General features: G+C 37.2%; 2 protein-coding genes across 2 annotated transcripts; both read right to left on the bottom strand.

Annotated features, from left to right (window-relative positions):
• Positions 1–1,167: 1,167 nt before the first annotated feature.
• Positions 1,168–2,747, bottom strand: clec3a (C-type lectin domain family 3, member A). Its single transcript, XM_034116710.1, has 3 exons — positions 2,506–2,747; positions 2,331–2,417; positions 1,168–1,830 (listed from the first exon to the last, which is right to left on the bottom strand). Exons 1-3 carry the CDS (start codon positions 2,615–2,617, stop codon positions 1,433–1,435), a joined length of 597 nt encoding a protein of 198 aa, XP_033972601.1. The 5' UTR covers positions 2,618–2,747; the 3' UTR covers positions 1,168–1,432.
• A 1,088-nt stretch (positions 2,748–3,835) lies between these two features.
• vat1l (vesicle amine transport 1-like) lies at positions 3,836–14,279 on the bottom strand. The gene is made up of 9 exons (XM_034116192.1): positions 14,043–14,279; positions 13,364–13,493; positions 12,918–13,133; positions 12,418–12,560; positions 10,629–10,732; positions 9,704–9,759; positions 9,363–9,557; positions 6,660–6,743; positions 3,836–5,606 (listed from the first exon to the last, which is right to left on the bottom strand). Exons 1-9 carry the CDS (start codon positions 14,255–14,257, stop codon positions 5,508–5,510), a joined length of 1,242 nt encoding a protein of 413 aa, XP_033972083.1. The 5' UTR covers positions 14,258–14,279; the 3' UTR covers positions 3,836–5,507.
• Positions 14,280–14,961: the final 682 nt, after the last annotated feature.

Here is a 14,961-nt window from a genome sequence, read left to right as displayed (position 1 = left end):
TGGTTTCATGATCAGAATCTCACTTGGATGAGCACCTAAAACTATTCCATTCATAACGTATTACATAGGCCTATCATTTCTTTTTTTTAATGAATTTGTGAATGATGACACTGTCACATTTCTCATCTGCACCATAATAGTGTTGCATGTAAATAACCTGCAGATGGCATGAAATAAAACTGACACTCAATGCAACAAATGCTACTAAATGCATGGCGCAAAACATAAATAGGTGACATTTAGGGGTATAAAGTGAGACGCACATTAACACATTATATATTTTTGCATACATTGCAATGGATTTTCGGGCAGTGAGGCAGCTAAATCTATTTTTCACATTCAAACCGTGCAGCAAAAAAGGTCAAGGTTTGATAACAGTCCCCTTTCTGTATGCTTGCATGTTCTTTCAATGTTTGTTCAAGTTTATTTTTGGTGCTTCCTACCACATTCCAAAAACTAGTTAGATGAATTGACTTTAACGTTCGTATATAAAAACACACTCATAGTGATACAGTAATCAATAGTAATTTCAAAAGTGCATTAAAAGAGTCTCAACCTTCAGTTTTATCAGAGCTTCATTATGCAGCTCAGACCTCATGTTGTAGTTACATTAATAACCATACAGGGGACTTTAATGTCAACCACTGCCTTTGAATTACATAAGCACTATCGGTTAGATTTGTTAGTTATTCTTTTTTCATTTCTTTATTTTTCTTATGTAGCCCACTCTTCAATTCTTCCAGCCTGTGTTTTATAAACCTTCATAACTTCTGTGTATGAAAGAGGTTTTATGCAGTTTTATTTCCCTTCCTCTGCCCTTTTAAACGGTCATGTAAAGCACCTTGACTTCCCTCAGTGGATGGTATATGTTTATTAAAGGACTTTGCCTTGCCACATGCTGCCCCGTTAGTTATTAAATCTGATAGCAGATTACAACAAGTATCCCTTACACATTATACATCTCAACTTTATCTCTGATTATTAGGCTCAACATTTAGTTTTAAAAGTGTTTTGGGCTGTTTTAATTTCACAGTAAGGCTCTCGAGAACAACAACAACCCAACATCAACAGTAGAAATGTTATCTGAAGAACTCACTGGTGTGTTTATATAATAATGTTAGGTGCACTGATGCTAAATAATTTAGACTTAATAAAGAAACGTTACCAGTCATTTGAAAACAAAACCAACAAAGTTTATGTTCTTGTTTATTTCTATACAACCCTATCCCGAACGTCTTACATCTCATGCTGTTCAGTTTTCACCCGAGGATTTAACGTTTAACCTGATTATCTAATGAATAAAGTTACTGTAGGTTAACTTTCATAAAACAAGTTATGTTTCAATTATGAATAAGCACAGACTTGACAACACATCCTTATTTAGTGACCCGAATAAAGGATCATCAAGTTGTCAACAACCACTCTGTTTCATTTAGGGAATGACATATTCACAGATGTAATTTTTGAGGCTGCGACACACCTCATCAGACCACTTTCCTTGTGCAGCCACTGAAAGAGCAACACAGCTCTCCCTCTTCGTTCCTGTGGGCTGCTTCTTGGAACGGTCCCAGTTCAAGTAGCTGACTGGTAGACTGTTGACATCAACATACTGGCCTTCTTTCACTATGTCTGCCACACCGATCCAGAAGTCCTTGGATCCAGGGGCGCTCCTCTTTGCATAATCTCTAAGTTCATTGTTTTCCATCAAGCCCCGTGGCGTTGCAAGCGTTCCTCCTTGTGCAATGCAGTCTTCATTTGCATCATGGTAATGTTTGGGTTCCTCAACCGTGAGATAACACTTCTTGTAAGCTTTAATCCCCCGGAGACAGACTGAAAACACAGTATCGCTTCATGAGTGAATTGTATTGTAAATAATGTACATATATGTGTTGTTTCTTTTGTAACCCCCTGTTTTCCTCCAGAAAATAAATAGAAATATATAAATTAAACAGCGATGTGTGAGTTTATACAATTTAGCTTTGTTTGCTTTTTCTAGCATCAACTTGCCCACTTCAGCACTGATCTAATGAGGGCTGCTGTCCTCTGCTGGACACTCAGCACACTAAGAAGTTCAAAATCTATTTGTTTAGAAACCAAATATATCTTTGCAAAGTCCACACTCTTGCATTTCAGCGCATTAGTCTGAATTCACAAGTAAAAGTGAAGAAAAGCACCAAAACATACCTAAAACACAAATCAAATAATTAGCCAACCATCGCATGCTTTACTTCTCGTTCAATAAACATACTAAATAGTGCAGTGATGCTTTTGCATTTGATCTATTACTGTAACCCCCTCTGTCTTTAATCTTCCTTCCATTAGGGCAATACCTGTCTGCAACGCCTGTATTTCCTTCAGTAAATTCACCTCCTGCCACAACCTCTCCAGCTGGGACTTAACATCATCTTCTTCTGCAGCTGTATCTCGACAAAGAGGCAAGAAAAAAAAGGTCAGATGAACATCAATATCAAGCACATTGTTAATGAACTATGTGAGTAATTATACCTCCGGACTGACGGCGTGATACAGCTTTCCTAGTGCGAGATGGGCGACTGGAGCTGAAATGAATCAAAGAAAGGCAAAGAACGAGAAGAACAGGGATGGCCAGACGTGCCATATCTGAGACCTGTGGATCCTACAGTGACAGGATACAGTTGCACACCTTGTACTTCTCCGCAAGGAACCAAAAACACTGCAGGCAGCTCGATATATACTGGCCCTTCTGTATGCCTTGCTGGGTATGCTCCCTGCATTGGCTCTAACTCTGTTTTAGTCCAAACATCAGGAGGAGGTGAGAGGGGTATAAGGGTGGAGTGGCAAATAATGATTTACTTGTGTCTAGCATTTGATAAATATTTACTTGGAACAAGGTGCACCAAGCAGTATTCCCTTTCAGTTCAGAAACAAACTGGGAATGCATTGACTACTTCACCATTACAGTGAGTGTTAAAGACATGCTAAGACACTTTTTTCTACAAAAAATATTCCACCTCATTATCACCTGTATATATATACATATAAGTGGTCTTCATCTACCGCAAAAAGTATAATTTACAACTTCCAGTATATGAAAACAAATAACCAGGTCAATTTTGCAGCTAAATATGGACTATAAATATTTGTTCAATCACACAGGCTTGCAGTTATGTAATGATTCAAAATAAAGCTTCTATTAAACCAGAGGAAGTCCAGCTGGGGTGCAGGCAAAGCTATTTTTAGAGTGAGATGTTGTATACAAATGGGAGGGGGAGCTAAATAAGAAAAACCCTTGGGCATACAAGCTCAGTATAGCAGTACAACTATCAAATCTAATCTTCAAATGTTGCACTCTCCAAATTATACATTTAAAATGAGGCCTCCTCCAAGTGACAAATGTATCAACAGTATTCTTAGTATAATAGAAATGCAGTTATAAGACCCTAACTTAGAGAAGAGGCACAGTTCTTGCTTAGTTTGCACACAGTGTTCAGAATATTTGCCGTACAGTACATGCATTGACTCTGGCTATATACCTGGAAACATAATTGAAAAGGTCAACAGTGCAGTACTGTTGGAACAAATAATGTATTAGATGGCAGCTTTTCTCTTTTGGGGCACATGTTTAAAAAAAGGCCTGACTTTGTTGCCAAACTGAGGGACTGTGCAGAATATGCAGTATAATGGGATACCCTGGTGATACCATGCTTATGTAGACCGAAACACATTTTAACATCCCAATGTTATCACGGAGTTCGATTATTATTTTAATCCAGGTAAACGCAAATGTTCCACATAACATACCATTGGTGTAATACCTCAATAAAATTAAAATAAATTAACTGAGACACCAGAATACTTGCAGATACATTTATTCAAGTAAACAGAGTTGTACTCAAAGAAGGTTCACACCAGAAAATGTGACAAAAATATACGACCACAGGTAAACCAGAGTTTATAAGGAGATTGTGAACACATTATGATGTTTAACACTTTTATAGACATGTTGTTTTTTTACAAGGCAATATGAAAACACACACACAGGCACACCCACACGTGCGCACACACAAATAAAAATGCCTGACAATAATATTGAGATGTATTTCCATAGTGTCTAAAAACAATTATCCATACTTATCTATACTCAAGTCTACATATAAATTCTAAAAATACTTATTCCATCACTTCTGTGCCCATTAACACTGTCTATCCACCATGTATCATTCATCTTTGAAGCATGCAGCCTGTTAGTTTGCACATGGACATTTTTTAAAGGCATAAGGAAAGATTTAATTGTTTTAATTGTTGAGAAAATACTTTTTTGATATATAATCCAGTTTTGTTTTTATAATTCAAGTGAAGAAATAAATAGTTCAAATGACTAGTCAATACGCTGTATAAGCAAGGCCCCAAACAATTATGTTTTAATTAAAAATAAAACCAGATCTGTTATTAGAATATGTGTGAACATTTCATAAAAACTGGCAGAGTAAAGCAGAGGGCATCGTTATTATGTAAAATAATACACAGTGTTTTTCAGACCTGAATCACCCTGCTTTTAAACACCTGATCATTGCAAAAATAGTTTATGGCACTTTTTCTTTGTGAGGCACCAGCAAGTAAACAATTTCGGTCAGACAAGTAAAAGCAGACTCCACAAATGTTTGACTTACACGCTGCCTGAGAAGACTCTGAATTTACCGATTTATATCATGTTCTCTTGCATTTAGATATTTTATGATATAATGTTTGTGACCTTCAAAGTGTATGCAACACTGTATGGCGTTGTATAGATTTGACATCTGAATAAATGTGCAGTGGAAGATTTTTAAATGTTTTTATAATGTGAACTTTACTTCTTCTTTACACTTGTTGGTGGGCTAAAGGCACTGGTGATCCTGTGATATATTACAAGGTCGGCAGGAACCTAAGAGTCAAATATCAAGCAAATATCTACACACATACCTTTCGCTGGTGGCTAACACATCACTATTGTAACAGAAACATTTAAATATTCCACATGCCAATCGTTTTCCTTATACAGCTGTCATCACTGAAAAAAGTGAATATTAAATTACACTTTCTTATTCTTTTTTTAGACAGTGTAGAGTTGTTATGCTACATGACATTGATAGTAAGTGTATTTTTAAGGGTACTAATCCTAACCCTGTTTCCAGGCTTAAATGCTTTTTCAGTCAATAAACTGTTTGTGGATGCAATTAATAGAGAAATGGACACAAACCTAATCAAATTATTGGCTAGCATAACGTCATAATACAGTAAAGAATATAAAAATACTAGATGGACAATGGCACTTCCACCTGCCTGTCTGTGTTAGAGAAAATGTTGTTAGGTCTCTGTTTTCACAATAATTTTGCTCGAACATTTAACTGACAAACAATAAGTAACAAACAAATATTGTACACAAATCCAGTCATGCATGCATGCATACAGCACATGCATACAGCACATACTGCTCAACACTTGTGTGGTGAATGCCTCTTCAGTCTCTGGGCGTGTAGCCGGGAGGTTTAATGGATGAAGGGCATTCGCTCCTTGCTGTCGTTGTCTTCCTCTGGCTCTTCTTCCTCCTCGCCAGCCTCACTGGTCTCTGTGCTGTCACTGGCCATCTAGTGGTAAGATATTATTCAGCTGTCATTACTAAGCTACCATTCAGAGAAACAGAGGTGAAAACAAATGAAAGATGACATCAAACAGTACGGTCAATAAGTAAATACTCTTTCTAGTAACGGGCAACTGTTTACAGGGTCTATGCTCTTCATATGATCAGGTTGATACATATTAGTGTTTCTAGGTTTAATATTGAGACCACCATAGAAACAGCTAGAGGACACACACTGCCTCGTTCTGACACTGACCAGTCCTAAAAGATGTGCTGTAGGCTTTAGAGATGTCAGATGTGACTATTTAAAAACAACCAACATATTGGTATGTTTACATTGGCTGAAAATGTGTTTTGAATAAATCTGTATTTAAAATTAGCACTACATTGGCCAAATGAATAAGATCAGGCAGAAATGCAAGGAATCTTTCTTCCAATAACTTGTTGGAAGTCATCCAACTAGTTTTATAATATGCATACTTTTACCAATTTACCAATCTGCCAATTTATTTCCATCTTCTTCCTCTCTGCTCTTCCTCCTGTCAGTCATGTGTATGTGAATATAAATGTGATATAATAATTACATTTTATATTTCTAACTGTCTCATGAGTCTTTGCTTGTATCTTGTAATGATACTAAACATAGAAGCTAAAAGCTGTTACTTTAAATAATACTTTAATAATGTTAAATGTTCAATTTAGACATATTTTATGTTTTTACTATTATACTATTGCATACATACATTGCATTTGATCAGCCACTCTTTGGGTGTGTGTCATTCTGTGCTCTTCCTGTAGGGGATGTTAGAGCAACTGGTTTCAGCTGGCAGACTTCTCTTTGGTGGACAATTTCCATTAATGTACACAATACACTGATTACTTTACTATTAATTTGAATAAATAACATATTTTGTTTAAATTTCATCATGTTGATTAATTTTCTATTTATGTAGGAATGTATTTCTAATATAAGATCAATCCACATTTATGAATGGAGCCCCTTCTATTGATGTTTGTTTCCTGATAACTTTAGAAAAGAAAAAACACAATCAAATGTTACCAGAGGGGTGGGAGACTTCTCGACATCCAGAATGAGTTTTCCTACGTTGCCTCTGTCATGAATTCTCTGCATGGCCTCTTTTACCTGAGAATAAAACACAACATGTAACTAACATTAATAAGCAGAAGTGTTGAACAAACAAATATATTAAAATAACCTAAAGTGTAACATTACACATTAGGGCAGAAACTTTGTTTTCTTTCAGGAATAAATCATAAAAATATGGACATTACAGATTGACTCATCAAGTATTTCATACTAACAAACGAGAGAGAAGCGCTTAAAACCTAGGAAAGTGCAATTAGACTTCCTGGTCTGTAGCCTATAGAAACATCCGTCAACAATATGTTTTATGAGCTGACATTTTGCTTTGTTATCTGACCAGTTAACGTCAGCTTTAGAACATTTGAGCTATTGTCCATAATTGTCAATCACCTGCAGTTTTATGCTGAGTGGTGGAAGAATAGGAGAAGAGGGACAAGTGCTTTATGCTTTTCTCCATCTCAACAATACATCGCAGATGTAATGCTTCAAAATGTGGTAGAGTATTAAAGCATATCACAACAAGTGTTTATCAAAATGGTTATTCTGGGATTATAAAGAACCAACAATGACTTCAACTTCAACTGGAACAGGTTTTGTCCTTAGGTGTTTCCAATGTTTCACAACATTACAATCCATCTGTGGCCATTGCCCAAAAAACACTACTAACATTTATGAAAAGCTAGCAGACTTGACCTTTTTTTATCCACATCTGACAAAAACACCTCGCAGGTCAGAACTTGTTAAATCAAACATCATCACAAGCTTGTCCGACTCAATTAGGTAGAAAAATAATTCACACACCAAACCATTTTCTCATTACAATCCACACAAAGAAACAACTGAATGTGCCTTTGTGTCTGGAAGCCATTGTTTCACAAGCATTCATTTACTAAAAAAGAAAGCAGAAATCAAGCCAAGAGCAGAAATAGGTCAGAAACGTGTCCCACATTGGCTGTCAGTTAGCAAGAGAGGGTGAGAACCACTTCATTGTAGGTTTTAATATGGCATTCCTGCATGGTACAAAAAAGTGAGATACTGTATGAAGGCTCACTTTTATCTTTTTTAATATTTTAAGGTTTTGACCTTGGGAAACCCAGGTGAAAAAAACGGATTCAGTCTTTCTCAGCTCAGTTTTTCTGTTTTGGTCTTGAACATTCTCTAACTTTTTGTTTGAGGATAAACAAGTTACCATGTAAATTAACACCCTCCGAATTCTAGGTCTAGGCAAATGAATAAATGAGGCAGGAGGTGACCCTGATACTGCAGCCCACGCCATCCTCCCCTTAATGACATTCTTCATGGGCCATGGTTCCAGTGAATGGCTGACAAATCTCCCAAGGTTTTATGACAATCAGTACTGAGGGAGTTTCCCATGAGAAATAAAAAAATTGTAATTTCATCAACATGTTCTCAACTGTCGATACGACGTTCAAAATGACTTATTATTAACCTATTTTGATGGATAACCTGCACCTCATTACTTTCATCTGAACACATGGAGAATTTCATGTGTGGAACAAATTCCAAACGTTTTATTTGTAAATATCGGGGATGTGTAAGATGGCAAATGATTTTAATATGAAACTTAATGCTGGGGGGAGTGGAGACAAGTAGCTGAAGACAAGTATTGCATCCTGCCAAGGCCTTTTTTGAGTTTTCCTGCTATGACAGTCAAAAGGTCTGCCTGTAATATTTCTATATACACTGTTGCCAATAAAGTTGGAATCATTTGTTTCAGACACATTCCTCTTTTTATGCCTATTTCATTTTGTGATATGTTTGGAATAGATTTATCAATAACATTTTTAGAAGATATAGACTTTATCTATCAAGAACAAATTACATTCGTCATTTCATGAGAAGAGGTAAAACATATATTATTCCAACTTTATGGGCAACAGTTAATGTACTGTGACTTCTGACAATGTTTTAGTGTTGTGTGCAACAGTGCCTGCCAAATGTTAAGGCTCTGCCCCCACAGAAGTGTGTTCTCTTATTCCAGCTGATTGAATGTTTGTTTAGCTTATAAAAGATATGTTGAGGGATAACAGAATTACATTATTTCCATTTTGTAAAAGCGCTGCCCCTCCCCCTCATGTCAAGCTAATAAATCCAGCGCTATATTTTTTACAGCCACACTAGGGCTGACACTTTTTATTTAAAACGTTCCTTTTCATTTGATCGTCTAACCACACAGCTCCACCTTTTGTGTCCTGAGCCAAGCTAAACACCTAAACACTGCATTACCAGTTGTTCAACACTATTGAAATTGGGATGTGTATAAGTGCAATGTACAATGGTAAAATCACAGTTAATGGGAGATTTTAGATTTTAAGAATTTGTAGAAATTAAAAGTGAATTGATTGACGTATGTCCTGGTGTGCTTTGTGTGGGTGTGAAATAATTGTTGAACAGCAGGAATATACAACCTACCCACCATCTGTGGAACAATGTCCAAGAACAGTTGACAATGTCCCACAGAAAAACAGCAGTGACAAACAACAGATTATAAGCTGTCAAATAATTGTATAAAATGTTCTCTTTAATTTTAAAGCTGGTATCTTTTCTCATGTAACCACTCTGATCTAATTATTTTTAATTTGGTCATTATTAACATTGTTTCCTGTCTCACGCCCTCCAATCACTACAGTGTCTTACCTCCTCCAGCGCCCATAGGGAGTCCACTACCGGCTTGATCTTCTTTTGGTCAAAGAGACACAAGAGTTTGTCCATCACTGATTTCACGAGATTACATTTCCCATGTTTGAAGAGGAGGTTGAGGAGCGAGAATCCTGCTATGACTTTATTCTCTTCGTATAGTTTAATAGGGTTCACCTTCTCCACCTGCCACCACTGGAGAAAAAAGCAACAGCACAAAGAGACATGGTTATTCCGAGGGACTCATTTGTGTGTGTTTGATTTGCCATGAAAAGATTAAATGTGCATTGTGTAGTACTGTTTCCTGCAAATGTTGATGACAGAATGCATCTCTGACTCACAGATTTTGCAAAGCTGAAGAAACTCTTTGTTTCCCCAGTTACCATGTTTGATGCGCCTGAAAAAACAGAAATAAAAGGATTGTTGAATGCTGTGCAAAAGTCTAGGCAGAAGTGACTGGTCAGTAACAGGCAGCCACAAAGCATAAAGGGGGAGGTAGGGGAGGAACAGTTGGCACCTATAGACCATTAGATCTGTGCAAGCATGCCTTCGCTCATATTCAGTATCACTGAATAAACTAAAGAATTAATCTCCCTCTCATACTTTTACTTGATTCATGAAGCTTAACACAAACTAAAGTAATTAACAGAGACCTGGTAAGTATGGAAGCTGTGAAAGGCACTACATTTCATTTGCAGGATACAGATGAGATTATTATTTTCACGTGAGCTTCATTATCTCTCTCCTAATCCACAAACACATTTAATTTATGCAATACTTGAATTGTTCAACATTATGAAAATGATCCTAATTGTTTCTTTCTAAGAATCAGATAAGAAGAGTAATATCACCCTCTTGTCTGTCTTTTAAAAATACAAGCTACAGCCAGGAGATGGTTAGATTAGCCTAGTGTAAAGACTGGAAACAGAGGGGAACTACTGGCCTGGCTCTGTATAACTTTAACAAACAACCGTTTACACCAGGGTTGTGTGCCTGGCTACTATCTGGCCTGGATCAGAGACTTCCTAATGTCTTGTTGTCACCAGGGTAGCTGTGTCAAATTTCTTTTTTAATAAACAGATGTGAGAGAATCAATCTCCCTGATATATTGCTTGACAAGAAATTGTATGTGTTTCCAAAAATGTCAAACTAATTTAGCAATTGTACTACATTTTAGACTGCACACAAACACATTGCAAATTTAGATATTAACACTTTGAAAGTACTGAATGGAAATCATAGTATTGTTATAAGTATGGCCCCCACCATATAGTATGTAGGTTCCCAAAGGCCTCAGCAGAGTCAGGCCTTTCGCTGTGTTCTCCCCACAGAGGCAGTCCAACACGATGTCCACCCCCTCTGGAGAAATCCTAAAAGATTAACAACAAAGTAAAGAGGAAGTCAACTGGGAAAAACATGATCTAAATTAAATAAAATGTTGTTTTTACATTTAGTTTTATACATCACATGTAAAAAAGTATGCAAAAAACAGTTTTCCAGATCTAGAGAAATCAATATTGATGATTACAGTTTAATTAATTAATAAACCAAATCAAAACATTTCCTGGTTAAAGATTTTCACATGAAAACATGTCAAGCTTTTCTTAACATCATATAATAAAAAACTGAATTATCTTCAGGCTTTGGATTGATGACTATACAAAACAAGACATCACCATAGGAAATATTGATTGGTATATTATACATGATTCTCTGTCATTCTATGTTTAAAAAAAACCCGAATATTCATCAGTAATGAAAATGAATTGCAGTCTTAACATTTTTGCAGGTTAATTTACGGTTGATCAACCAACCATTTCGTCGTTTAGTTGAGATAAGTTAAAATCAGAGGTCATCTTTACAGTATACAGTTACACTGATGGGAATGTTTGCGCTAATTGTTCATTTATTCAGCCTGTGAGTCATACCCAGGAGCAGCTTTAGGGTTAATTCAATAATGGAGTCATAACTCATGAGTATTGATTCTCTGGAGTTTTACTCTGAGAATAGGTGGCAGTTTACTCTACTGTTGACTCTGCCTCCACTGTATTTATTTATAAGGAACTTAATGCTATGCAATGCCCACATCACTCCTCATCAGTAACTTGCAATCATCATGTTACAAAAAGGTTTACTGATTGCACACAAAAGCAATCAGACAAACAAGCTTGCCATAATGAAACTCATTAAAGGCACAGATAATAAAGAATGAAATACATGTTAACTCCTTTCTGCCTTGTGGCCTTGGACACCTGCTTGGCTAAACTGCTTGGAGGTCTTGTGATCGCCATGGTTTTTGCCTTTTGTAAAAAGACTAATTTAATCATACTTTGCTCTTGATCCTGAAAAGAATGTGTGGGCCAGGGAGATGAAAGGCATATTAATCCACTACCACTGTTGATGTGTAGGCAGAACACATGAAATAATTAGTGCTCTTGAAAATGTATTTTAATCCCTAAGCAAAATAAAAAAGGTGTGTTTCATGTATGGTGCATGTATCCTGATTATAGAAAAGAGAATAGCCACACATTTCCTGCAAATTACCAGGATGCAGCATGGGTTTGGAGTTTTCTGAATAACCAAAGCTTCAAAAGAAGATTGAAAAAAAATAGCAGTAAGCCAGCATATTACTATAAAATCAAATGTCAGGCAGAGTTTGCTACAAGGTGATTTCTTTGTAGTGCTGGCTGACAGCGTGCTGTGTTGTGAATGGAATGTGTAGGGCATCAACGCTTGTTCCTAATTGGCTCTGTTGTTCCACATTGCCAGCGCAGACCTACGCCCAACACAATGCTGCTGCTCGATCAGATGAGCCGTGAGTTGCCATGGGGACCACGGCCACATAAGACCAAATAAGGCAACAGGTAACATCTGCCTCCTCGCGCAGCCCTCTGCTCAGTGAGGTCCACGTAACCATGCTACAGCTAACATGCCTGAACAAATTAATTTCTAACATAAACAAGTTAATATTGCAAAGCATACACGCTGAGGAACTAAAACAGACCTCTTGAGCCTCAAATCATAATCATACTTTGGACGAACTTTGAATGCTTACTTTTGTACTTCTTGCATATAATCAACATTTCTGTCAAAGAGGTGAGTCACCGAGTCTCTGATGGCTGCGTGTTTGGAACATGAGGCGATCCCAAACACAGTGACATTAGGCACTGTGGAGCACAGCTGAGCCACAGCTTGACCCTGAAAATAACAAACAGTGGAAACAGTTTATCAATGCCTGAGAACACCAGCGTTTAACTCTCAATATACCAGGGTCACAAAAAGGAAACAGTAGGTGCACCATTAACAATCATCATAGAAAATCAGATAAAGTGGTGTCGAATACAAACAATCAATGACTACTGCTTTAAAAGTTAGATATAACAAGATGTTGTTTAAATGATCAAACATATATTTCAGTCATTACCGTCATCACAGCAGCAGATATCAAGAACAGCAGTACACAAACTACTTTTATAAAGCTGTCAGTTAGAATGAGAGTTGGCTAACCTCTTTGTATGGCTGCTGGGCAATAGTAATAAAAGAAAATGCACTTACTACACCACCTCCTGCTGAGTGGACCAACACTGACATCCCCTCTCGCAGATTAGCAACCTCAAAGAGCATCATATAGGCCGCCACAAAGTTCAGGGAGAATGCAGCAGCCTCAGCAAAACTCATTTCCTCTGGCATCTTGTAGACAAAATCCGCTGGCGTGCAGACCACTTCTGCCCAGGCATTGTAATTGACAAATGCCATAACTCTGTCGCCTATCTGAAAGAAACATGTTAGAGTAGCTGGATAACAAGCTGACACTAATGTGAAACAAGCATGAGGGCAATAGGCAGGCCATTGTTAGTAGATTGTGGATTTGTTTAATTAGTATCACATTATCATCTCATTACAACACGAGTTCCTAGTTTTGTTGAGGCAGATTTGGTTGCTCAGAATAGTTATTTCACACATCAGAGCGTTACATAGTTAGAATCCTTAATGTCACTAACCTCAAATCCAGCTGTGTTTTCCCCTACTGACTCTACTATCCCAGAGCATTCAAACCCAGGGACAATAGGGAGTTTTGGAGGATTATCAATAGACCCCTGACGTACCATCAGATCCAGGAAATTCAGGCCACTGCAACAAATAATAAAAAGTACCTTACAGTTTGATGAGATTAAATCCCTCTAATGCTAAATGAAAACCATGCCCACTGACAGGTAATACATCATACCGTAAATACTACAAATACTTAGTCTGATATATGACATTTTAAGGGATGCACAGTATTTTAAGTCATGATTAATATCAACAATAAATCACTGGCTATTTCCCTATGATAACAGCAGTCTCTATTAAACAACAATGTCCTAACTTTGTATTTTCCAACACTTAGCATTAGTCCAGCTGTAATATTCTGCAGTAATTAGCTAATTCATACTTTGTGAAGGCAGCTATTATGCTATCAAACCCTAAACAATGATTTAAAATCTGACTGACAAGCTTGCTTGATGTTTGCTTGCTATGGTGCTCCAGGCAGCCACCCACTAGAAAAGACCTGTGGCTTCGAACTGCGAAATGTTCCAATAACATTCAGTCTTCACGCTTATCAGGAATTCTGTGAAGCGTGGTTATTAAAATCCCTAATACAGTACAATATACAATAAATCAGTGGTTCAGATTTACCATGCTTTGACGCGTATCTTCACTTCACCATCCTGAGGCTCGGGCATTGCCTTCTTGGTTACCCTGAGTTTGTTAAGACCTCCGAAACCTGCCAGCACCACAGCTCGCATTTCTTTAGCATCGCCGGATGATTCCACATGTTCTGGTTCTTTCCCCGGATTTGTGTCTATCATGAACTGGGTCTCCTCCGTCATATCTGCTCCTTCTTTAGCCATGTTGGAGACCCGCTGCTCTGCCTCTCCGCTCCGCCTCGGGCTTCAGAGCGATGTGGTGCGCAGACAGCCGCTGTGCGGAGGGTTATCCACGGCGGTGCCTCAAATATCACTGTCTACACTTTAATTCAATTATGCGGACATTTGGATTTGGAATAATAGTTTTTTTCCTTTCGCTCAAGTCAGAAAGATAATGATTAAATCAATTTAAATTTGCCATTTGAAGAATCTGGAATACACAACATCCTTGTGTAGTGTTTGCTTGCAGTAGACTTAAGAATGAATAGCACCATCTGCTGGTAATGGGTGTACAAAACTTCATCTGGTAAGAAATGCAACTCATAAATACATGATATAATCAAAATCCTGTGCACATTTAGGATAAACATTTTATCCTTATCATGGTTTTTCAAAGATGCTCTCAATACTGTAAGGTAGATAGTTATTAATGCATTACAAAACAATTTGATTAAATATAAAATATGAGATACTGCATCGGGAGCAGCTGTGCAATTACACTTTGTTTGAGGTCACCAACATTACATGTTTTACTTCATACTGCTTAAAGAGATGTGTCTGATTATCGTATGCAGCGTCTATAACTTTTGCAAATATAATAAAAGGAATAAGTGTTTGGAGGAAAGTTGCTGCTTTTATTATGTTGTGTGGATACAATGTCTATGTACAATTCAATGATCAGTTTTTTT

Source organism: Trematomus bernacchii, unplaced genomic scaffold (genome assembly GCF_902827165.1).
Source record: "Trematomus bernacchii unplaced genomic scaffold, fTreBer1.1, whole genome shotgun sequence".
NCBI lineage: Eukaryota > Metazoa > Chordata > Actinopteri > Perciformes > Nototheniidae > Trematomus > Trematomus bernacchii.
This window is presented reverse-complemented; position numbering and strand designations above follow the sequence as displayed.